The sequence below is a fragment of the Pantherophis guttatus genome, chromosome 3, assembly GCF_059756535.1.
Source record: "Pantherophis guttatus breed Tessera chromosome 3, ASM5975653v1, whole genome shotgun sequence".
In the NCBI taxonomy this organism is placed as follows: domain Eukaryota; kingdom Metazoa; phylum Chordata; class Lepidosauria; order Squamata; family Colubridae; genus Pantherophis; species Pantherophis guttatus.
In genome coordinates, this window is record NC_142065.1 from 12,004,855 (window position 1) to 12,029,254 (window position 24,400).

Here is a 24,400-nt window from a genome sequence, read left to right on the forward strand (position 1 = left end):
AGTATTTACATTTCAAAATGGAGATTAAGAAGCAAGTGGCTAGGCTCCCAGGAGAAAATGTTGAAACTTCAGCAATAAAGAACAAATGACATGCGGTTAACATATTACTTGTATGAAAGTGCTTTTGAAGTAAGCAGACAATGTGTATGCATGCGCATGTGTGTTTTTTCTTAACTCAAGAAACCATGTAACTAATTCTGGGCATCCTAAATGCAGCATCATCCTGGTTTGCAAGTTGTCTAACCCTTTTGATTGAAAACTTTTTTTAAAAAACCAAAAAAACAGAGAACAGTTAAACATTTACATGTTTATTTATAATTACAATTTACATGACTCCATAATGCGACCTCATCACAACGTGTCACTCTTTGCAATGAAGGCCTACAAAAAAAAAAAAAACTAAAGCTTTACACCAACTTAATGCAAGACCTAGGGGGAGCCATGGAAATGGGGGTGGCGGGGAGGAGACGCAGCCTCCACTATGGAAGCCTTTCAACAGAATATTTCTACAAGGTAACAAAAGTGGCACAAACCTATTACTAAAGGCTTTTACCCATTTCCATGCAAGTGTATAATCCCTGTGTGCTCATATCCTCCACAACTATTTTAAAAACACACCAAAAAAACCGAAACAAAACTATAAGTTGGGGGACATTATGAAGAGCAACCGAGTTTACTGAATCCACCCAAGCTTCATTTAGAAGTTGCATCTCGCATTTTGAGAGAACGTGAAGCTTGGAACTTTTTCCCCCTTTAAATCAGAGAGATAAAAAAAGATCCCTCAAGATTTGCTGAAAGGGCATGATGTGTACGTTTTAAGCCGCCTCCACCTACAGAAAATCCGCAGTGGTGTAGAACGGCTCATCATTAGAAAATCGACAACGGCATTCATCCCGGATCAGTTTTGAGATACTAATTCTTCTGAGAGGGGTGACCAGCACTCCAAGCAACTCTGCAGTGTGTAAAACTCCAGAGAAAAGATTTCTCAAGCGGCAAGTCAGAATTACAGATAACATGGTGGGCGACAAATCCCATCACTACATCACACACACAACATGTTTGCACTAGAATTGGTTTCTAGACATCAAAACAATTGCTCCAAAGGGGGTGGGGAAGGAAGGTGAAGAGAAAAGCATAGAAGTCAGAAGAAAAAGGAGACCAGCAGACTTGTCCGTTCTCCAAATTTAAGTTGCTGGTTTTGGGGTGGGTTTTTTTTTTTTGTTTTTTTTTTTGGAAGAGTTCAGAATTGCATCGCTTTCTTTGGGAATAGAACAAGTACTCCTCCCCGTGCTCAACTACAACAGCGGCTAGAATTTAAGCAGCAGCACAGGTTGCTTGCACTACTTGCAAAAGACCCTCCCCTGCAAAAAGAAAAATTGAGAGAGAAAAAACAAAACTTGAACCGGTGGTTCCCGAGTGCGCTCCTATTGAAGTAATCCCAGTGCTCCCATCTGCTGTGACAGACTAGCAATAATCCCATCGGAATTCAGGCTTGTGAAGATAAAAGTTTCATTCACCCATCCTTTTTTAAGTGCAGCAAGTTTGTATTGTTCCCTCCTTCCTATGTACATGACTTCATAGCGATGTGGCTGAAAGCTCTAAAATAAAACAGAGACATGTTTTTTTTTTCTTCCAAATATACAATAAATTTGTTATTAAATTTGTTTGCTGTCCATCTCGTTGCAAGTTGACTCTTTTGTCTATTTACCTTGCTCTGTTGGATGCTTGTTTACTTCAAATGAATAATAAAGGGGTGGAGGCATATGGTAAACCTTTTCACAAGTAAAAACAGGAGAATGTGAGGGCATCGGTTGTTTATGAGTCCCAGACATGTCTGAAATGGTATAGGCCTGGTCTCCTGCTTGAGAAAGGGGATTGACTAGAAGACCTCCAAGGTCCCTTCCAACTCTGTTTTGATTGTTTGAAATACACTTGAAGTATTTTAAGTTCTAAAGGTTAACTAGGTACAGGTAGTCCTCCACTTATGACTGGTCACTTAAGTGACTGACTGAAGCTACAGATGATGTCCCAAAAGTTGCAAGTAAGATCCGATGGCCACCCTCACTTCCGATCATGTGATTGCATTTTGGGTGCCTGGCAATTGGCCCACATTTCTGACCATTTGCAGCATCCCACGGTCGTGCAACCATGATTTATGACATTTCCACCAAAACCTAGCATTTTCTTTTGGCATAAAATGTTCCGTAGTAAGCAGTGGTTTGCTTAATGACAGTGAAATTTGCTTAACAACCATGTATTCGCTTAATGATCACCACAAAAAAAGGTCATAAAATCAGGCGATCCATTTTATGACCATCAAAATTTTTTAACCATAATGGGCAGGTTCTATTACGGTCATAAATTGAGGATTAGAAAACCCTTGAAAAATTCTGCCTGCAAAAAAAGCTTGCACCACCATAAAAGCAAATATTTCACTACTTTAAATACCTCCTCCAAAGAGTCTAATCGTTAGTTTTGAGGAACAGACTTATTATGAGCAAACCATTTAATTTTCTTTATTTATCCCAGCTGCTCTAAGAAAGATGAAACTAAAATACTTTAATTTTGTAACTTGCCTGCAGAATTCAAACTCTTCCAGTGCCAACTCTGGGAGTAGCCTGACTTCGCCGCACAGCTCCAGACCCCCTTCCACCACGAAATCCCCCACGAAAACTGCGGCCACGGAGAAATCGCCCAGAAACACCAAAGGTCTCTGTGTTCAGCTTCCGTTCTTCAGCCCACGTTGTACGCCGTGAACTAAAGAACAAAAGTAACCAGTTTTCCTATTACAGTCAAGTTCTCTCTAACTTTCTGCTGTAAAACTCTTGTCTCAAGCAAAGACTAAGACTAAAGTCATCACATCATTTCCCACACAAAAACTCTCACAAAATATCCTATAAAATGGGCTTTATGATTGTAAATTATTCCAAATCATATTGCTGTTGCTGAGATTTCCAAAGCACATAGATCAAGTAATTCAGAAGGATGAATTAGGGATAAAGGATTCAGTAACCAAGCAGCAGTATTTGAGTTTTGTTTCGGCCAAGAATATGTTATATACATTGTTTTTTTCTGCTTCCCTCTATCATTAAAATCTTAACTAAAGGCAGAACTTGGTAAAAGTTAAGAAACAAGGATATCAAGAACCCCAAAGAATACAGTTTCTAAACATTTTGGATTCCCATCACACAAAAATGAGATTAAGGCTCAAATCCAAGGATTTCTACCAAGTTTTTGGTTGATCAAGTTCTTTTGGTCTCAAATTTCTTTTTAAATCCCATCTATGATTGCTTATCAAACTTTAAACCTTAAGTACTGCAGAGTACTTTAGAGGCTAAAAAATGCTTTTAGGACTTTTCAAGCATGGCTTCAATAATCTGGGAAGGGCTGTAGGTAAAATCTACAATATAGTACAAAATTGAGAAAGGCATTCATTTGCAACTGAAAAAGGACCAGGGACTGCAGATTTAAGGACATTCATTTGTTGAAAAGCAAATTTCTGCTCAATATACCAGGATAACCAGGCAAAAACAGTATTACACTGACAGAATTAGTGTGGAAGAGATAAAATAAAGCTGCTAGAGTTCTGTTACCTAGACTTCAGTTCTGATGAGATGTTATCAAAGAAGGATTTTGTTTTGTCGTAATAGCAGTTGGGTCCCAGTAGATCTTCATCTGGGTTGCCATCACAGTTTTCAGCAGCCACAGTAGGTTCTCCCTTGTCTTCTCCGGTGTCAACTTTATCATCTGATGGAGAAGGGGGGAGAGAGAAGGAATAGTTATTTTAAATGTGCGTATATAATGACATGCTATACTGTTACTAGATCAGGGGTCTCCAAACTTGGCAATTTTAAGACTCATGGACTTCAGCTCCCAGAATCCCTCAGCCAATATAAGTTGCCAAGTGTAGACACTCCTGTACTGGGTGTTTTCTTTCATCCACACCAAGGAGGAAACTGGAATACAACAAACAGCCAAAATGCTAACCCTTGAAATTAAGTTTCTTCCTGAATTCTTTATCCAATTCTTCTCGGTTGAACTGTGCATTGGCGCTTTCAAAGTCAAAGTCACCTTCAAACTTGATTGTATTCTCTTTCACGGCAGCTGGTCGATTCTGTCCCCTGGAACGATTCCTAGTTCTTCTATTTCCTAAACAGAAGATGTTACAATCTTCTAGTGAGAATTCATTTAATTTTAGACAAAGCAAGGCTTGACCTTACATGCTCCTTGCTCAAGGCAATGCATGATGCTGTGTTGTTCAACATCATTTGAATTCCACAGAAGTGATGCCATCAAGCTGGTTGATCTGGTACTTCTCATTCTATTAGGCTTGCCTGGCATGAATACCTAGAATTTGATGGAGATCGCCTTACACTCAGCAGAAGACATCCATCAAATCAGAAGCTTCAGGAAATTTTGCTTCTGAATCTTGTTTATACAGATAGTCCTCAACTTACCACCATACTTTTAGTGACTGTTCAAAGTTACAACAGCACTGGAAAAAGTACCATGACTGTTTTTCACGCTTACGACTGTTGCAGCATCCCCATGATTATATGATCAAAATTCAGATGCTTGGCAACTGGCATGTATTTATGACGGTGGTAGTGTCCTGGGGTCATGTGATCCCCTTTTGTGCCCTTAAGACAAGCAAAGTCAATGGGGAAGCCAGATTCACTTAACAACTGTGTTACTAACTTAACAACTGCAGTGATTCACTTAATGACTGTGGCAAGAAAGGTCATAAAATGAGGCAAAACTCACTTAACAACTGTCTTGCCTTAACAGTGGAAATTTTGGGCTCAACTCTGGTCATAAGTTGAGAGCTACCTGTATTGCAACATAGTGAAAAATAATTCTATTTAATTTAGAAATATTTTGCTTAACTTCTACTCTATTGAACATTACAGAAATACTGGTAAGTTGTTGCATTCTAATTCATTTTACATTGTGACTTAGATTTGAAATATTTCTCCTAGACCAGCATAGCTTCCTCGGCTAATGCTGCTAAAGTCATATCACTCCATAAGACTTCAGGTCCTTGTGGACTATTCTGATATCCTTTCACTTTAATTCTTTTAGTTTTTCATGCATAGAGATGTTGAATTCTTCTAGCCTTCAACTGAAATAGGAGTATACTGAATTAATTAGGAGTAATTAATCTTGATTCTTCTATGAAAGATTGCATTACAGCAGTAATGCAGAAGAGGGCAATTCAGTTGCTTTGAAGAATTAAATTCAATTACTTTGGACAATTTACAATCAGGTAACATACCTGATCTCCTCCTCTGGGGCCTTCTATTCTCATCATTCACCTGCCCTTGCGTTTGCACAGGTGGTGGGTCAACTATATCTAAGACAAAATAGGAAAACCTGTTCACTCCATATAGCCAAGATACTGAAAGGCAACAGCAGATGGTAGTTCCAATTACTATTAATTTAAAATGCTGGCATATTGTCTGAAGGAAAAGATTTCAGTACCATTTGTCTTGTGATTCTGCTGAATCTGACGTGTGTTGCGTTGAATTGCTGGAGGAGCTTTGACTGCCTTTTTGGGATTCAAGCTGTTATCCAGCGGGCCAGTCTGAACAGCCTGCTCCACCATTGGACTTTTGCGCACTGAATGAACAGATGGAAAAGCAGCACCTGAGAGAAACCAAGCAACGTCAGTAACCCCTGCAGTTGTTCGGACCAAACTTGATTTGTGCTCAGAGACCTTGGCTCCCCTCAATCCTGTCAAAAGATTTTGAAACAGAATCTTCTCCTGAAAGAGGCTTACTTAGGAAGCATTAGCGATTGACCAAAAACACTGCACGGATGGTGATGCTACAAGACACAAATTCAATTTTCTTATAGTTCTTGAATAGTAGCAAATTTCAACAGGTTACTTGAAATAAATTTCGCTGCACGTATTTCACACCAAACCAGATGGATTCTCAGATTTAGATGAAAATCACACCCTCTGAATCTTTGGGAAGAAAGTCTGAAAGCTAAGCTCTTTCACACAGAAATGTGACTACTGACATAATTAAAAGATCTGGTTCACACACATCACAACGAAGTTGAAGTGTGTTCTTTTGACTAAGTTATAATTGACTGTGTAAGTGCCACATGCTAAGCCGAAACCAAACAAGTAATATTGCTGAGAATGACATATGAATGTACCCACATTTACAAAAAGTTAGCTGCTCGATTGTCAGGTGATTATGATAATGGATTCCTCACCATATTGACACAGGCAGCTAGTAGCAAAGCTCAAAGGTACCAGTATAAAAGCATACCAACTTCAGACTTGTGGGATTTGCTAGCAGATTGGACCTGTCCATCCAGCAGCAAATCTACAAGTTAAAAAGCAGCAAATCTAAACATTCCATAATAATTTGGTTCAATGGAAAACACAGCTTTTCCTGGGAGAGCACACATTCCAGCTTTTACCAGAATTGGTGTGTTTCAGAAAATCTTTAGCCTGATTATCAGTTTACCTGAGAAAACAAGTCATTTGGAAGCCATTCCACTCAAACATGCAAAATTTAGAATAGCTGTGAGAAATTTGTTTTAAAAGAAAACGCAACAAAGCCTCCATGAGGAAAGCGACAAGCTTTCAGCCTATATGTCTGTAAAAAAAATTAGGACCTGACCTCAAGAAGGTATGAAAAGCCTTTGAGGTGGAGGAATGAACCAGTAAAGACTTAGAAAAGCAGCTACAATAGTTCAGAGATTGTTTCTTGACCTGGCCTATCTCAAGGAGCTGACAAGTCCTCTTGACAAGTATTAAGCTTTATATCTAGTATTGTTTTCTGGCTATTTAACGCTGACAACAACAGAAGCACGGCAAGATCAAGGTTCCTGCTAAGCACACACAAAGCCTCTGTTTTGGAAGGAAAATAAAGCATGCAGATACAGGGGTCCCTGTAGTTCTTCAACTGCAGAATTCAATTAACTGAATATATAACTCTTTCCTTTTGATCTATGATTAAGTTCATCTCCTCTTTCCCATCAAATATTCCATTACTGTGATGCTGATTGAAACATCAAATACGAGAAAACATATATATATATATAATAGAATCATCCATAAACCTTGTCTGGGTCCCATATATCTTTTTAAAAAAACCATACTGTAATTGTATTTGAAACTAACTCACACAGTAGGCAATCAAACAGAGATATGCATTTCCACAGTAAGATGAAGTCCAACCACTTTGTAATTGACAATTAGATCTGAACCATGAATTCCGATTTCTGTAGGTATATGCTGAGGCACACATATTTCATTACTGCTTGAAACAGTAAAATATATATATTTATGCAATGCTTGTGTTATGTCAAAACCTCTTGAAACCTTTTTTTAAGTGGCCCTGAAGGCGAAAAAAAATTCTAGAGCTGCAAATTAATTTCTAAGATGCCGAACTGACAAATAACGTTACCCTTTCTGAATATCCACTGCAAGAGTTTCAGAAAATGTCTATTACTGCTTAAAAGCCACTCACACAGCTTCCCCCAAATCCTCAAATATGATTCTGAGGAGAATTGCAACTTCAAATACTTCTTCCTCCATCGCTGCTTTAGACTATCCAAAATTCAAAAGGAAGTGTGAAGGAAATGCCACCCCCACCAAGCGTTAACTAAGTTCAAGGCTACTCAAGAAAATGCACAAAAATACATTCAAAAAGCACAGAATAACATAATCACCTGAAGAAAACTAGAAGCACAACTCCCTGAAGAAAATCTTACTTTAGAAACGTTCAAAATATGGAACAAAGAGACTGCTCCTTGTCCTCTCCTTCCCAACTTTTGCCCACCGTTGCTGAACCCTGGCCTCATAGGTTTGCCACAGAATTCAAGCAAGGCCCATCAACTAGTCAGGATGCTGAATTCACCAGGCCAGAATTTATCTAGGGAAAACATTTTACCAAATGTAAACTGCTGTATTCCAACACCACTCGGGAATTCCTAAGACATGCCCATGAACAATGGATTGCCTTGTGGATGTCCTATCATCTGCCAATATACTAAATATTATAGGAATAATTTTCTCCCAGCTTTAATTTGTAATTTCCCCCCCTCTTCTCTTAGTTGCACAGGTAGGAGTTTTTTGCAAAGTGGAAGGCTTCCAAATCTGCAACAGCTCATTCTCCATGTGTTTATGCTCCCAAATTTCTCTGTTTCCACCCTGCACTATCCCTTCAGTCTAGTTTTCACCTAAGACAATTAAATGAGTGGCTAAGAAGCGAGTTCCTGTTCATCTACCCATCTGATACCTGGAGCAGGTGCACCAAGGCTTTCAGAAACAACACTACTGCGGTAATTCTTGCACATGTTACTTTGTACAGGAAGAAGGTTTTTTTTTTAAAAAAACAAAGCTTTTGCAAACACCATGCAATTCTTCTAATACTTGGAATCCTCAAGCTGCTGTTACCCTTAGAAGACAGCAGATGTGGCTCTGATGACAAGTCAGGCTCTGAAACTGGCTGAGGAGATGAAGAAGTGCTAGGACTGGAAGCAGCTGCTGATGCTGGAGGGCTTACCAGCTTCTCTAGAAAGACAGACAAGGGAGGAGAAGAAAAAGCAGAGGAGGAGACTGGTGAGACACACGGCAGTACTGACATCCAGACGACTGAGGAGAGAAGGTTTAAGCAGCTAACATATTCTTAAAAGTTCTGAAACTTGGAAGAATGTGACCAGGGAACAAGACAGATCCTGTTAAGTTGCCCACCATCAGATATACATTACACATTGTATGCTAACTTTATGCAGAAATGGCTTTAAAAAGTGACAGAAATGAAGAAATGGACAAAAAAAATGAATATGTCATTTAACACTGAATAATTTATTTTTCCTGAACGAATATATGAATAACCTTTAATTTTCTCACTGCTCAGAATTCTAACCTGTGTGTTTCCAAAAATATGTTAGTGTTCATGTAGAAAATAGAGTCCAACATTCATCCACCCCTACAAAAACCCGAGTAACTGCTCAGATGCACTGAAAAGAGGAAGGAATCCTAATAAATGTTCAACTGATATTCATTAATTTGTACATTTTACTTACATATACCATCCAGTCAGTAGCCTGTCTAAAAATGGATTAGTTGAACAAACTTCACTTAATAACCTTGTTTAAAACCAGTAAAAAGTTAAAGTTTAACACTGGTTTTTGCAAAGCTAAAGTTTTGCTTTCAATTTAGCAAAGGTCCAAATTCAATGTATCTTTAAGCCTAATTTTCACTCTATATATCAGTCAGTGCCAAGGTGGGAAGTCTTCAGATTAAGAGAGTTATATGATGAAATATTTTCCCACAATATGGGAAAGATTAGAGAGTTATATGATGAGAAATATTTTCCCACAATATTATGATACAATTTTTTTTAAATGCTTTTCTTATTCATCAATATGTATTTCTCCCTCAGAAGAATATTCTCTGCAGAATATTCTGGGTGCAGCCCAGAGACTGATCATCTCAGCGACAGGAAGGTCTTTGTTACTCACCTAACCCAAGAGATGCTGCATATTGTTGGCCAATTAAAGAATTGGCAGCAAGCTGACTGTAGGACGACATCCCTCTGAAAGGACTATAAGGCACATGAGGTTGAAAAGAAGATGCAGACGCAGAGCTCAGAGATGACTGCAAAAAGTGAATGTGAGACAATTAGCAAAAAGAAGAAAACAATATGGATGACGGTACAAAAATTTCTTACATACTTTAAGAAATGCAAAGATTAATACATATTATGCCATTGTTGGTTTAATCATGGTTTCTCAAGAAGCCAAAGTGGTCTAGCTGCTAAATACGTTTAATATCAAGCTGGCAGGCAGCATAACATCTGGTTGATAACTTTAAATCTGATGATGTTGTGAAAAGAATAGTATCATGAGAAAAAAAGGAAAATCCTTGTAACCATCAATTTACAAATCAAATGGGGAAAGATTCATTCAGCTGTATAACACGACCAGGATGGATAAAAATCGATGATTTTTTTTTAAAAAAAATCAAAATCGGATTTTTAAAATTTGAATCAGATTTTTTAAAATTTAAATCAGATTTTTTTTTATTTTTATCAAATTTATTTTAATAAAATACTTTTGGAGTAAAAATCTAGTTTTCTGTTTAAGATACATTAATAATTTAATTTATTCAGTATGAAATGGAGCTTAGTTATGTAGCATGAGGCTGTATATTCTGCAATATTGTGACTGTCGGTAAATCAATAGCGCGTCAGAGGAGGACCTGCTGCGGGACAGAAATGACAGTTGCTCTTTAAAAATTATGATTTAAATCGAGTTGATTTAAATCAAGCCTTTTTACTAGTGATTTAAATCGTGATTTAAATAGACTTGATTTAAATCAAATCCACTCTGAACACGACCAATTTTCCACATGAAGATGAAGATGAAAACCAAATGACTCTAACCCAAATTATGGATTATTATCTTAATAAAGAGATCCACAGTTGGGGTAGTGGTTAGAAACTGGGAGACTGAATTCTAGTTCTGCCTTAGATAGGTAATCATCTGGAAGGTTCTAGGCCAGTTCTTCACTCTCAACCCTAGGAAGGTGGCAAGAGCAAACTACTTCCCAAAATCAAGGAAACTACAGTCCAGGCAGCTACCAGAAGTCAAGACTGATTTGAAGGCACCCTGAATGTCTTAGTAAAAGCCATCTTCTATAGTCTTCACAAATCATAGTCATGAGAATAGATCTTCCTGCCTCACCGTCTCCTTCAAAACCTAGCACTACGTAATGCTAATAATGTTACTTTTTGGAGGGACACTTTTTGTCCATTGATAGATTTACAAGATTTTAGTTTCTAATGTGTCCATTACTATTTATCTGTTAAATCACCAATCCTCAATGTGTTTCATTTTTGGATTCTAAGACGTAATTTTTGAACAGGAGTGCTTTGGCTAAGCATCCAGAGATAGCAGTCAAACTTCTTTATAAAACTATGTGGTTCCATCACACTAGCCAGGCAGCAAATCAGAAAAAGCCCACATGCTGTTAAATATTAATATAATAATTTTCCCATTGTTGGAGGGAGAGAGGTGGTCTTAAGATTTGGAATAACAAACTTGATTGAATACAAATACATTTCAACCAAATATGTCTGGGATCAGTACTGCCTTAATTGCTTAGAACATGATCAGATGGATTTTACCTTAACTCCCATTTCAGTATCAATGTTTGCAAATGAGTACATCCTAAATCAATGTTTGCAAATGAGTACATCCTAAAACATGGCTAACAGCAGTTAAACTAAAAGTGAAACACTTCACATTGACATAAAGCATTTTTAATGTTGGCACCAACTTTACCCATTTTCTGGTTTATTTCAATATACTAAACCATAAATTAATCAAATGGATTAGGTATCACAACAGAATAAAGCACCAAAAAAAAAAAAAAATCCAAGAGGAACACTAAGGATAACATTCTTATGGAAATGCAGTTTGCTAAATTTTAAGCTGACCTCAGTAAGCACTGTACATAAAGTGTCATTATATTTTAGATTTAAACAGCCATTGCAGTTTATTAACTATAGTTGATTTATCATGGAGTGTAAACTAAGTAGTATCTGAAATTATTAACGTACTGGAAACAATGGCAACTTACTCAAATAGTAGTCAAAACATTTGAAAAACCTTAAAACTCAGGTGGTTTCCTATTTTCATTTATATGCTCCTAAAACAAGGGAAATCCAACATACATCTGTACTCAAATCTGAATGTTCCGATTTTTTTAAATGGCTAGTCCTGTTTTTGTTTAAATAAGACTAGGGTCTAACCAAACCAATTTGCAGAAATATCTATGTTTAAATATGCCCTAGTTTAATCAGTAAAATCTTTACCAAGAGCTATTTTTCAAATGAGTTCAGACAGAAACACTGGCCAAAGACTGACGTTAATTAGCCAATGATAGGGAACACCCGATTTCCATGTTACAAATAACTCACTATCCTGTTCTAGTCAAGCTACCTAAAATATTTCCCCATTAGGATCTGTCCGAGTTGTAAATTCATTGGGAGAGGGCCCCATTTATACCATCACAACTGGGGACATCCTTGGTGGAAATGGATGAGATAATCAGCCCTCCATTCTTCTGAGATCGATAAAATGAGAACCCAGATTGTTGGAGGCAATATGCTGACTCTGTAAACCGCTGTAAAGCACTATGGAGTAGTATATAAGTCTCTTCCCAATCACACTCTAGTGTTTTGGAATAACAAGAAGTTTTTTGCTTCCATTTCTGTTATCATTGTGCTAGACCGAATAAACAGGTCTTAATAAGATTACTAATATACTATTGTGGTTAAGCTGTTTGCGTTTGTGTTTTCATTTCCTACTTCACTTACACTTCTATTGTTCTTCCCCTTGCGTACTGTATTTATCAGAAAGCTATGACACCAATTTAACTTAGAAAACATATCAAGCAATAATAGAGCTGTTCTCACTGAATTAAAATTTATCAATAGGACCAGTTGATTTATATATGCCTACTAAGGGTGGTTTATACTGTTCGACATTCCCAAAGAGATACAAGGTGAAATGCTTATCCGTTCCAGATGGAATTACTTACCTGGACAATAGCAGGATCTTGAGGCAGATTATGCTGTGCTTTTGGAGGCTCACATACAGTGATATCTTTAATGTCACTCCCTCGGAAGATGATATATTCATAAACTTCTTCCCTCGGAGGAGCAGGGCGGTCTGTGGGACGATCTTCTGTTCCAAATGAGCGCACTTTGAAGAAAGACTTAAGCATTAGTACTTGAACTCGAACTCGATACCTGTTTCACATCATTTTTATATACATATCGTCTTTTTTTGGCTATATGCTTTGAGCTACACTATCAATTCTCAAAATAGGAATTAGTATTCATAGAAGAAAGTATTTGTAGCTCAGGGTTGAACTGTGGCAATCTCTGAGCTTGGTGGTTTTCTTGCAGGAGTTTCATTACTAAACTAGGTAACGTCATCAGTGCAAGTTAGTATTTTTTAAGAACTTATACTGACTGACCTGGTTACCGAGTGGTCCAACTTGTTAGTACTTGTTGACCGATATTATAGGCTGTCTCTTGCCTCTCATTTACACTATGTTATTGCTTTGGAACTCAGATAACTCCTGCGAAGGAAAATTTATTAACTGATAATTTCTCAAGTTTTTCTAATCCAAAGAATAATGGAAGAAACTTATTTTTCTTCCATGTATCCTCCCCCAAATTGTGGCCGAGTGACAGGACATCCTGGGTGTCCTGTTTAATGTTCTCTCCAAGAAGCTTATCCAGCACTTACGCTGATAGAATGTGACCTATTTTTAAGCCATATGTTGAGAGTATACATTAAATGACTAACCTTACAGTCACAATTGAGTCCAATGTTTTTGTTGCTAAGTGAGACATTTGTTAAGTGAATTTTGCCCCCTTTTATAGTGGGCAAACACTTATTAAGTGAATCACGGCAGTTGTTAAGTTAATAATAGTTGTTAAATGAATCTAGCTTCCCCATTGTCTTTGCTTGTCAGAAGGTCACAGGAGGTGATCATATGACCCTGGGGCATTGCAAGCATCATAAATATGAACCAGCTGCCAAGCATCCAGATTTTGATCACGTGACCATGGGGATGCTGCAACGGTTGTGTGAAAAATGGTCGTAAATCACTTTTTTCAGTGCCACTGTAACTTCGAATGGTCATTGAATCAACTGTTGTATGTCAAGGACTACCTGTACAATTATGGTCTTGCTAAGCATTCTAAAGGCAGGAACTATCCAATATATTTTCAGCATTAGGCAGAGAGATTTCATTTTCCAAACGCTTTATATTATTTTTTTCTTCCTGAACAATAAATATTTCATTTATAATGTCATATTTTAAAAAATGAACTGGCTGGAAATACTTATGAAAAAATACTACATAAATGTACTAAATAAGGATTCAACAACACTGTTTTAATACAAGCAGCAATGCTGTTTTGTATGAGTGGTCCAAAAATTAAAATATATCAAGTTTCTTTCATGTTTCAAATAAATAGATTACTCAAAATTATACTTGAATGTTTGTTTTTCACTAACATTGCTCACTTGCAGGAATGAAACCATATAATTTAGGGCGAAGAAAGAAGTAAACCAAATATTGAAGTAATTCATCCCTTGGTTTTTTTTAAATCATGCCTATCCACCCCTACGGAATGGAGCAATTAGCAAGGAAGTTTGATACTGAGAGAAATGCAAAATGTTTATTCAACACAAAGCAAAAAAAAAAAAAAAACTTCTAGCATTTTTTAAGACAGTAATTCTCAATCCCAAGACCTGTGTAGTTTTTAATGGGAGAGGAAGGAGAAACATGACATTTGGACAGGAAGATCAAGGAGTTGTTCCACACAGAAAAAAAGTATAGCCTAATAATAGGATTCACTTTTTGGAGTACAAAAATTACATGTGTATTAGGCTGAACTGAATCAAATTAGCAGAACTGCATTCTCATGGCAGGAGATTCCTTTGTTTTCACTATAACTGACAAGCTCCCTCATTCATCCACATTTTTTGCTGCCAGATTAAAGCTAGAGGTCTAGTTATATGTTCATGGTATGCCTCTGTACCAGTTAACAACTGTATAACTCTTCAGATGCAGCCAATTTTTTTTAAAGCAGTATCTCTTTTATTCCTAAGCATAATCATAGCACAGGAGTTCTCAATTTAAGACAATTAAGCCTGGAATTTTAGTCATAAATCATTGTGACCATTAAGCGAGACATTCATGTGACAGCCTCACTTAACTACAACCCCAGTTCTCCCCATTGCGTTGTTAAGCAACTACACAGGAGTGCCTCAGTGCGGGGGAGGCCTTGGAAGGCCCGGCACTCAGAAACCTGTCATGGTTTGAGAGGCCTCACGTGGGCCTCCTACTCCTCCCCACCAACTCCCTAGACATGTGGGTTTTCTCCTTGCCCCATCATGCCTGGGTCCCTGTTGCTGCTGACAGATGTGCCCAGTTGATAGAAAGCTAGCAAAGGCAATCTTCCTCAGAGGCAAATCCTTCTCAAGGCTGACCAGGAATAGGAAGTTGGCCAGCAAAATGATGGGACAGGGTGAGGTGGGGCAGGGAGAAGGCCCAGGCCTCTTGGGACTAGCAGGGGGAAGAAAGAGACTTGCACATCAATGGCCCTAGATCAGGGTTCCCCAACCCCCGGGTCTATGGACCGGCACCGGTCCACGGCATGCCAGAAACAGGGCTGTGCAAACAAGCAAAGCCCCATCTGCAGGATGCAGGCAGCTCACAAAAACATGCTCCCTCCGGTCCGCGGAAAAACCTCTTTCCACGGAACCGGTCCCTGGTACCCCAAATGTTGGGGGCTACTGTCTTAGATGACTGATGCCTTCCAGCCTACAATGGGGAGGAGTTGCAGAACTCCCAAAGCTGCAGGAGCATTCATGCTGCCAAATGCTCTCATTTCAATCATGTGACCGGGGACAGTGCACCATTTGGAATTTGGGGCAGGGGCCATAAGTCCCATTGTTCAGCTCATCCTAAATTAGAATAGTCACTGAATGATCAATTTTAATTCCAAGTCAAGGACATGTTATTCTCATATGCTGTTGCCTCTATTAGGAAGAATGGCACCATGGGTAACCAAAGCACTTTTGATTTTGGTGCACATTCTGCACTAGATGAAGCCCTACACAGAATGTATAATAGTAATAATAATAGCCTTTATTGTCATTGTACATCATGTATACAACGAAATTGGTTAATGTATTATAATTCTCCAATTGGCAGGTCATTAGGACATGACTGACCGAGCAGACTTCCTGGTCCAACATAACCCAAAGCTGTGCAAAGATCTCTTAAGCATAGCTACCTCTTGCTCCCCTCAGGAACTGTGTGTCCAGAGGATCCCCAGGTTACACACTGGTTCTGAGGCAGTGCAACAATTCAGAACCAAAATGGAACGTCCCAGGGTCCAGAGGGCCTCAAAACCCAAAGTCACTCTGTCTTATTTTTGAAGGAGATCTAAATTGCAATATCCTTTATTAAAAAGTACATAATATTTTTTTGGCTTTGATAATACAGAATCAGATTCTTCCCTCCCTTTCTAGAAATAAAGATTAATTTCAAGAGCTGAAGAAGCTTCTTGGGTGAGAAGCGAAACTTCTTCAAAGAAAAACAAGAAAGTCCATTTGCCTCTTGAAAAAAGCACCTTTGGGACAACCATGACCTGGATGACTGTGAATCTCCATAGATGATTAATTTCAAACCTAGTTTAAGAACATAACATTTAGATGGACCAGTCCTCCTGCTGCAGGTTCTACTTTTAAAGTTCCTTCAGGATCAAAAGGTACATTGTTAAAGCAATCAAAGTTAAATGAGGATTTGCAAACAGATTTCATCATTCTTCAGTGACTGTACAGTATTTTATTTTTGCACACTCCTTTCTTTGGGGAGGAAGTTACAAATCAATTTCTTACGTCTTGTTAGGAATTGGGCTCCCAGTGGCACCAACACTATTTGGCCACTAGAGGACTTTGCAGCATTCAGCACCAAATCCACTTCTATTTTCAAAAAAAAAAAAAAAAAAAAACAGGTAGATTTACAGTCCTACAGAATTCTTGTTTAGCAAAGATGTGATTCTGGAATCTTTGAAGTGGTGCTAGCAACTGAGGAGCCTGTTGCTGCCATTTCAAAAGGACTTTATGCCCTCTTCTGTTACCACATTGCGTTTCTCAGTACATGTAGTCCTCGACCTACAGCCATTCATTTAGTCACTGTTCACAGTTATGAAGACACAGAAAAAAAGTAATGTACAAGCATTGCAGCATCCCCAGAATAATCAAAATTGGCAACTAGCATTTACGATTATGATGGTTGCAGCAGCCTGGGGTCATGTCATTGTCATATGAAACCCAGCCAGTTTCTGACAAGCTAAATTAATGGGGAAAGGTAGCTTAGCTTAATGACCGCATGATTCACCTAACAACTGTGTCAAAAAAAAAACGGTAAAATCAGTGGTAACTCACTAAACAGCCACCTTGCTTAGCAACAGAAATTCTGGTCCCAACTGTGGTTGTAAGTTGAGGGTTACCTCTATCTGGATTTGCTTTCTTCTTTTACATATCTCACATATCTCACATATAATGTGTGAGTTTTGCTTCTCACACATTATAAATCTTTAGAAAATATTAATGGAAAGGGACTAACTGGCTTTTCTTCTCCATTTGTGTTTTGGGTCTCAATAACTTTTCTTAATTAAACAGAAGAATCGTTCATTCTTTGGAGGATTTTATTTTCACCATTTTGTAACAGAATCAACAACAGCTTCATTGGGAGAAGCTTATTTAACAGTATACAAAATGCCTCCCTACCTAGAATGGATTTTCTAAGGCACAATTTTTTTTCCTCTTCATTTTTAGCTTGCTTTTATAACACTTCATTTTGGAGTTATTTAGTGTTCAAATATTAAGGACTGCATTAAGGATCCCAAACATCCTCTGTAGTTCAAAAAGTGCATTTTTCCAGTTGCAAGATCTACAGGAAGCTGGGAATAATTAGCAAATTTCAGCCACTTCCTAAAGGGATTTGACTTTCTGCATTACTGGAAGCTAATGCCTATGACAGAAACAATGCTTGTAAAGCTTTGCCTAGCTTTACCCTTGCCAAAATTTCAGTTAAAAAGAGCTTTGCTTCAAACTGACCTAGGTCCTAGGTAATTCCTTCCATATAAAAGCTCAGCAGTGATCATACCAAGGTTTTTCAACCTTGCAGGCTTTAAGATGTGTGGAGTTCAATTCCCAGAATTCATCAGCCAGAAATCCACATATCTTACAAGTTTGCCAAGGTTGAGAAACACTGGATCATACAGATTACTTTTCTGAAAAGACAAGACCCCTGCCTATACTCTTGCAGGAATAAAGGGCACAGGATTGATATTACGGATTCATTCTGCTATAATATGGATGATGGAGTTCTGGCATAAATTACTGTCTACATTGTTTCCAAAGGATGGGGGACTTCTTCATAGTTCCAGTCTCTATTTTAATTCAGTTGCCATTTTATCTGAATATGGGGTAAGCCCTTCTTTGTTCATCAATCCAGGATACTAAACCAGCTGCCAGCAATTGGTGGACCTAGGCAAACACGCAATTGCTACCTCCAGTCCCAAAGACATTTATGATTTATTTAAAAACTTTGGCACGCCAGATGACCATTCAATTCACCTCTATGGACAGGCAGATTCTGGCCACATCATAGTCTAAATTATTTCACTATTCTAAAGTCATAAATTCCAACAGGCAGTATTGCAAAACTGCTAGCAACTCTTTCCCACGAGGCTTCTGGAATTTAGGCATGAAACTCTGTAAATAGTCTAGTGCATTACAATGAAGGATTAAAAATCCTAAACAATTTCATCAATTCTTTTCTGCTGGTATTTTAAATGGTGCCATCTCACAGACATTAATAACTCCAGGAATCTGGGTCAAGTCAATGCTGTCAGCTGTTATATAAAGTTGCAACAATTTTGAGAGATAAGAAAATTATGAGAGCCTTTCACAATTTAGGGCAGGACCCCGCCATCCTGAGGCTACAGACTGGTATCGGACCGTGGCCTGTTAGGAACCAGGCCGCACAAGCAGCAGGTGACCAAGTGAAGCTTCCTCTGTGCATGTACAGGATCTAGGCTGCATGCGAACCCATCCCCCCTCCCAGTCCATGGAAAAATTGTCTTTCACAAAACTGATCCCTGGTGAGAGAAAGGATGGGGACCGCTGATTTAGGGGATTTGTTTCTTCTGCAGTAGCTTGTGCTTGATCTGGGTAACCAGCTAAAAGTTTCTCAACTTTCTCCCCGATTACGTAACATTATTAACATTATGTTCTATCAACCTGTCCAGGACTAGAGCAACCATTTAGCTAAGCCAGGCTGATTTTGTTGTAGTAGTTAAGGTGCTGGTGTAGAAACCAGGAGACTGAGTTCGAGTTCCGCCTTCGCATGAAAACCAGTTGGTTGACTTTAGGTTAGACACTCTCTCAACCCAACCCACCTCACAGGGTTGTTGTTGTGAGGAAAATAGGAGGAGAAAAGAGTATTATGTTGCCATCTTGAATTACATTAAGAAAAAAGATGTTCTGGCAATGGCATCTACAATCCTTGCTCTGTCTCTGCAGAAAAAGCTAATTCAAAATCCTTGGTGCTCTCTAAGCATTCAGTCTATCTTTCTTCAACTTAATCTTTGTAGTCCCTAAGTCTGTTTCTGCCTTTCCTGCAACCATGCTGCATTTCTCTTTTATCTTGGAAATCTTTCAAAAGTGCATTTTAAATCTGTTACATTGCTCCTCCAACTTTTTATACTATTCATTCAATCTCCATTTATTTACACCACAAAGGCCATACACCTTGAACAGGATTTTCTTGCTAATATGTCAGGGTTCTACCCCCAACAAAAGAAAACTCCGAGGCTTGAGTTTCCTCAAAGTTCCATTTTATTACAGATGTCATATTGGTACATCTGGGAAAACCTGAATTTGAAAGTTTCCAGACTTTCCCCACCCAAAGGAAAGTTCAAGTCCCTGCCCAACACCCACATGTCCATCACATGGTCCAATCAAAGCACTATCCCAACTGGAGATGCCTCCCAGTTCTAGCCCTCCAGGTGAAGGGCAAGATGTCCTTGACTCTCTGAGAAAGGAATGTTGTTATGACGATATATCACCTGGCTCCATACAATCCCCCCTCCCAAGTTTCCCACAGTAGTAAATGTGGCAGGCCTGAAGGCCCAACAAAAAAGATGGCTTCCAGGCCTGACAGCTTGTGTGACCTTATTTTAATGCAATATTAGAAAATGCTTCCTTCATTGGAGGCCATGGTGATTTAGTTCTGAATTTCTTATAGACACACATTTTTTCAAAGATCCCTTTTCCCTTTTAATTTTTTTCCTCTAACATAAATGATGGGGGAATGCTTTTACAGTTGCTTCTGAACCAAGCCAGGTTCCCTCAGCTTTTCCTCACTGGAACAAAAGAAAACCAGTATTACTACACAAAAATGCTTCACAACTCCAGGTAACTCCACCGAAACAGCAAAGCTACCAACTATAAGGCTTCACAACTCTGATTATTTTTTTCTAGTGGCAAAATGTAAAACATTCTAGAATGCTATAAATATTCCCACCCTGTACATCACAGTTAAAAAACATTTCTCCACCTCTCTCACAATTTACACCCTGTAGCTAATTGTTAAAAGCCAGAGCTGCTAAAAATCAAACACTCTCAGAGTTAAAAGAAAACCTACTTGTGGGTATAATCTGAACTTTACCGAAAGAGCTTTTGTCTTAACCAATCAAAAGGAGAAATGGAGTACTGTTCCTTAGGCATCATATATTTTAATTCCAGAATATGGCACTAAGAAACTAAACTGCCAAAGGGAGACAGATCAGCAAATTGGGGACAGAGAATAAAGTTGAGGAAAGCCACACATTACTCAAACAGACTCAATATTAATCAAGCAAATCATCCATACCTTTGCCACAATGAATGCTATTCAGTAAAGTTTAAAACTGATTTGAAAACAATCAAAAGACAGGAAAGAAGACACCCATTCTTGGAGGATCTTAACTAAAGAATACTCTCAAAAGTTCTGGCTGACTTTTCACATAGACTTTAAAGCTAAAAAAGCATTCTAACAAACTTAGCATTATAGTTCTAGCAATCCACACTATTAACAACAAAGCAATTCCCATTTTTTTCCAAAATGACATGTATCAGCACATCAAAGACAGAACAAGTTGATCCAGTGTTTTCAACATGACTACCCACTCTGCTTACATGTACACAGTATGCATTAATCAGTACTTGAGTTTGCATATATTCTCCACAAAACAGTACTGTTTAAATTTTAAGTCACCTTCTTATTCTAAGCCACAAAATAATAAAACTGGCTCAAAATGGAAAGCCAACATTACAAAGCGCTGGATCTCTTATCCTGCCTCTCCTTGTATGGGACTTCAGTGCTATATTGTGCCTTTGTGCTATCTTAGAGAAGTGTCATTTTAACTGTAGCTTTGCTTACTTCACCGGGCAATAATATTGTGGAAAATTTTAATTTTAATTTATAGGTTTCCATTAAATCATCGTTCAAAGTTTTTTCACAGTTCTCTTGATTTTCTCTCAAGTGGGAGGGGAGAGAGGTGAATAAAACAGAATATTCATTGCTGTTTAGCTAACTTCACGAGGCCCATAAACAGAGCAAATGGATAAATGGCCAACTACTACTTTTGGGAGTGCAGTTATGCTATTAACAATGGAACAGGGGCTGGTAACAGACACAGACTATCTTGTTTTCCAGAATAAAATGCATTTTATAAACAACCAGTCCACATAAGAGTGTGAGTATTTTGCCACATATGCTTCCAGGGACAATTCTGAAACTGCCCAACATTGAAACTGCCCAACATAAACAGCATTATAGCCATTTAGTGTGGAACATCCATACTTTTTTCTTTTGGAAATAGAAACCTTCTACCCAAACACATACAATGGAAAATTTTCCAACACTACAATTTGCTTTTACTGAAGTCAAACAATATGAGGATCCAATATGCTTGAGACTTGGAAATAGCAAAGTTAAAGAATTACTCACACAACTTGCTTGGCCATTGTTCACAAAATTACAGCCAAATGAAGCAACACACCTGCTTACACTTGCACGACAGACCCAACCCTAAACCATTCAGAACCAGATCCATATTGGTTGATGTTAGTTGCAAAGTTGTGTCTAAAAACCATGACCGCAGCTTTTACTACACTTCTCTTCACAGATCCCCCCCCCCACCAAAATCCCTTGGGCACAGAGAGCAGAGAATCACTGGAAGCTCAGCAATCCTCCCCCCCTCTTCAGAACCCAGAGTAGTCTTAAAAGGAGGAGGGAAGCCCCTCCCCCAAGAAACTGCCTGCATCCCTCCGCAAACCTTTTTCCTGACCATGAGAAACTTTTTGAAATTGGGCTCAAAGAAGCAGGTTGCATGCAGGGGGGGGTGTTCCCCATATTCACACCCACCCACCCAAAAAAATAACCCTTAGAAGGATGCAAATTGCTTTTTTGTTCCCTACAAACACCGCCCGGGAATTCAAACTACCTTCTCCTTTTCCAATACCGACTTGCAAATGTCTCGTTTAATGGCTCCTCCAGCTCTGGAAGGCCAAAAAAAAAAAAAAGCCCTGTGGGAAGGTTCTCCCTTCTTTTACTCTACCTCCCCGTAGCTACCTCCACTCACTCCCACCCTGGGGGCCTTTACCTCCTTTGCAAACTGCGCCCGGCTCTCCCTTTTGCAGGTCTGCGGCGCGCGTGCCCCTTTAAAGGGATGCGGACCCAGAGCCCGCTGGCGGCTCCACGCTCTCCTCCTCCTTTTCCCCCCCCCCACCGTTTGCAACCCAGCTGCGGCCCTGCCGCCTCGGAGCCCAAACAACAACCACCACCACCAGCCGCGCTCGCGTGTCCCTCCCTCCGTCCCCCCCCCACGGGGCAAAAGGGGGGGGGGACGAGAAGAAAGAGCCGCGCGAGGGAAGCGAAGCCAAATGCCGCGTCGCCGTCGTCCTGCGCCATCGGCTCCTTCCCCCCTCCCCCCTCCCCTTCTCCCATCCAAGCCGCTCGGGAGCAACCGGACCCAGGCGGCGTCCCCCCCTCCCTCAGGAGTGCGTGTGTGTGTGGGGGGGAAGGGCAGGAGGCTGAGGGAAAAAAGGCGTCCCTATTCGTCGTCCGCCGCTCCCCCCCCATTTCCCTCAGGCGCGCCCCGCCGCGGCCCCCCCCGCCTGCCCGCCCGCCTCAGGCCCTACCCTTGGCGAGGGCGACGGTGGAGTTGTCGGTGTCGATGGTGTAGAGGATGCCCTCGTAGCGGATCTGCGCTTTGGAGATGAGGCTTATCTTGCTCCCGATATACGGCGTGCCCGAGCTCATGGCGTCGGCGGAGCGGGGGGGGCCCGTCGGCCGAGCTAGGGAGCTGGGGGGGGTGGTGGGAAGGCCTGGAAGGCGGCGGCCCCCGACGCAGTCCGGCGGCCGGGCCTGGCCTGGCCTGACGAGCTGGGTCTGCTGAGGAGAAGCGGCGGTGGGTGGGAGGGAGTGCCGCAAGAGGCGACCCGGAGAAGCGTCCCCCCCTCCCACGGAGTAAGGCGTCGTCTTCGGCGTTCTTCGTCCTCCTCCGTCGCACCTCCCCGCGGCTGACAGGCTGTCTCGGTGGCACGCGCGCCCTGCCGGGATAGAGAGAGAGAGAGAGAGAGCGAGACAGAGAGAAAGACCGACCCCCACCGGTCGCGCCTCCGCAGCGGACTGAGAAAGAAACCCCCTGCCGGCCGCTCCTTTTATAGACCGCGCGGGCAGATTTGCGGGAGGCGGAGAAAGGAACGAAGCGAAGACGACGGCGGCGGACGGGAGGGAGGGTGAGGTGGGGGGAGGGCGAGAGAGAGAAGAGAAGGCGGGAGGGGCCAAGAGGAGAAGGGCGGAGCCACGCAGGCGCCGCGGGCTGTCCGCGCGCGCGCGCCGGCCGGCTGGGGGAAGAGGAGCGGGAGGAGAAAGGGGCGGGGAGAAAGCAGGTAGGCGGGCTCGTTTGAGAAGGGAGGGGGGGAAGCGGAGGGGGGTGTCACGTGACGGCCCAGCTGCTGCCGGTTTGCAACGTGGGAGGGGAAGCGGGGGGGGGAGGGAATCTCTCCGGCGATGTTTGGAGCGCGGGAACCTGGTTTGCTGAACTGCGGAGTCTCTCCTCCTAACCCAGTTTTTTTTTTCCCCTCACATCCCTAAAACAACAACAACAGCAGCAGCAACAAAAAGGCGTGCAATTCCCCAAAACGCAAGCACACAAATTTAAGCGTGGTCAGCGAATGGGCGCAAGTTACGGCGTGCTAGTTAAGGAGATCGTGGGCTTAACTGGGTTATCTCTCTAGCAACTGGATTAGCCCAAATGTCCTTTCCTGCGGGGTTAAAGGAAAAAAATGGGTTGCTCGGTCAACCCTTTAATTCCTGGGGTTTGCGTGATGAAAGCAGGGACGCGGGGTTCAGGTTTGCACAAGCCGCCAAGCTCAAAAGGCTCAGCCGGTTTGTGCCCTGCACTACTATTCAGGTGAAAGGAGCTTATCAGATTCTGCTGGAAAAATAATAATAAATAAATAAAAGGCTGGGTAGGTGGTGAGGTACTATTTGATGGTGAAATTTACAACGCAGCTTCTTTCAGCATATTGGAGTGGTCGACTATTGCTACGACCTTTTCTCCTGAGCTAATTCAGCCAAATGTGGTTTATTTAATGCAGTTTAGTTAAACAAGTTAATTTACCCAAGCAACATTTTTATATTCAGAGTCAATTATAATTAACATTTTAAGGTAGGTAAGAAATGAAGTATATCTCCTGGGAGTTGCAAAAGTAGAAT

The 24,400-nt window shown here is 40.5% G+C and overlaps 1 protein-coding gene across 3 annotated transcripts; it reads right to left on the reverse strand.

Annotated features, from left to right (window-relative positions):
* Positions 1 to 292: 292 nt before the first annotated feature.
* On the reverse strand, positions 293 to 23,581 carry LSM14B (LSM family member 14B). Of its 3 annotated transcripts, XM_034433139.3 has the most exons (10): positions 22,819 to 23,581; positions 12,575 to 12,738; positions 9,490 to 9,625; positions 8,420 to 8,536; positions 5,482 to 5,646; positions 5,276 to 5,353; positions 3,988 to 4,149; positions 3,594 to 3,747; positions 2,577 to 2,757; positions 293 to 1,598 (listed from the first exon to the last, which is right to left on the reverse strand). In XM_034433139.3, the coding sequence occupies exons 1-9, from the start codon at positions 22,937 to 22,939 to the stop codon at positions 2,586 to 2,588; spliced, it is 1,269 nt and encodes a 422-aa protein (XP_034289030.1). In that variant the 5' UTR covers positions 22,940 to 23,581; the 3' UTR covers positions 293 to 1,598; positions 2,577 to 2,585. The 3 variants fall into 3 exon arrangements, with proteins under 3 accessions (XP_034289030.1, XP_034289032.1, XP_034289031.1); XM_034433141.3 differs by lacking the exon at positions 8,420 to 8,536; XM_034433140.3 differs by lacking the exon at positions 5,276 to 5,353.
* Positions 23,582 to 24,400: the final 819 nt, after the last annotated feature.

Coding starts and splice junctions, on each gene's coding strand:
- LSM14B (XM_034433139.3), bottom strand. CDS start 22,939: ATGAGCTCGGGCACGCCGTATATCGGGAGCAAGATAAGCCTCATCTCC. Junction 9,626..12,574: donor AAGATCCTGCTATTGTCCAG/GTAAGTAATTCC, acceptor CACTTTTTGCAG/TCATCTCTGAGCTCTGCGTC. Junction 5,647..8,419: donor ACATCTGCTGTCTTCTAAGG/GTAACAGCAGCT, acceptor GGTTTCTCTCAG/GTGCTGCTTTTCCATCTGTT.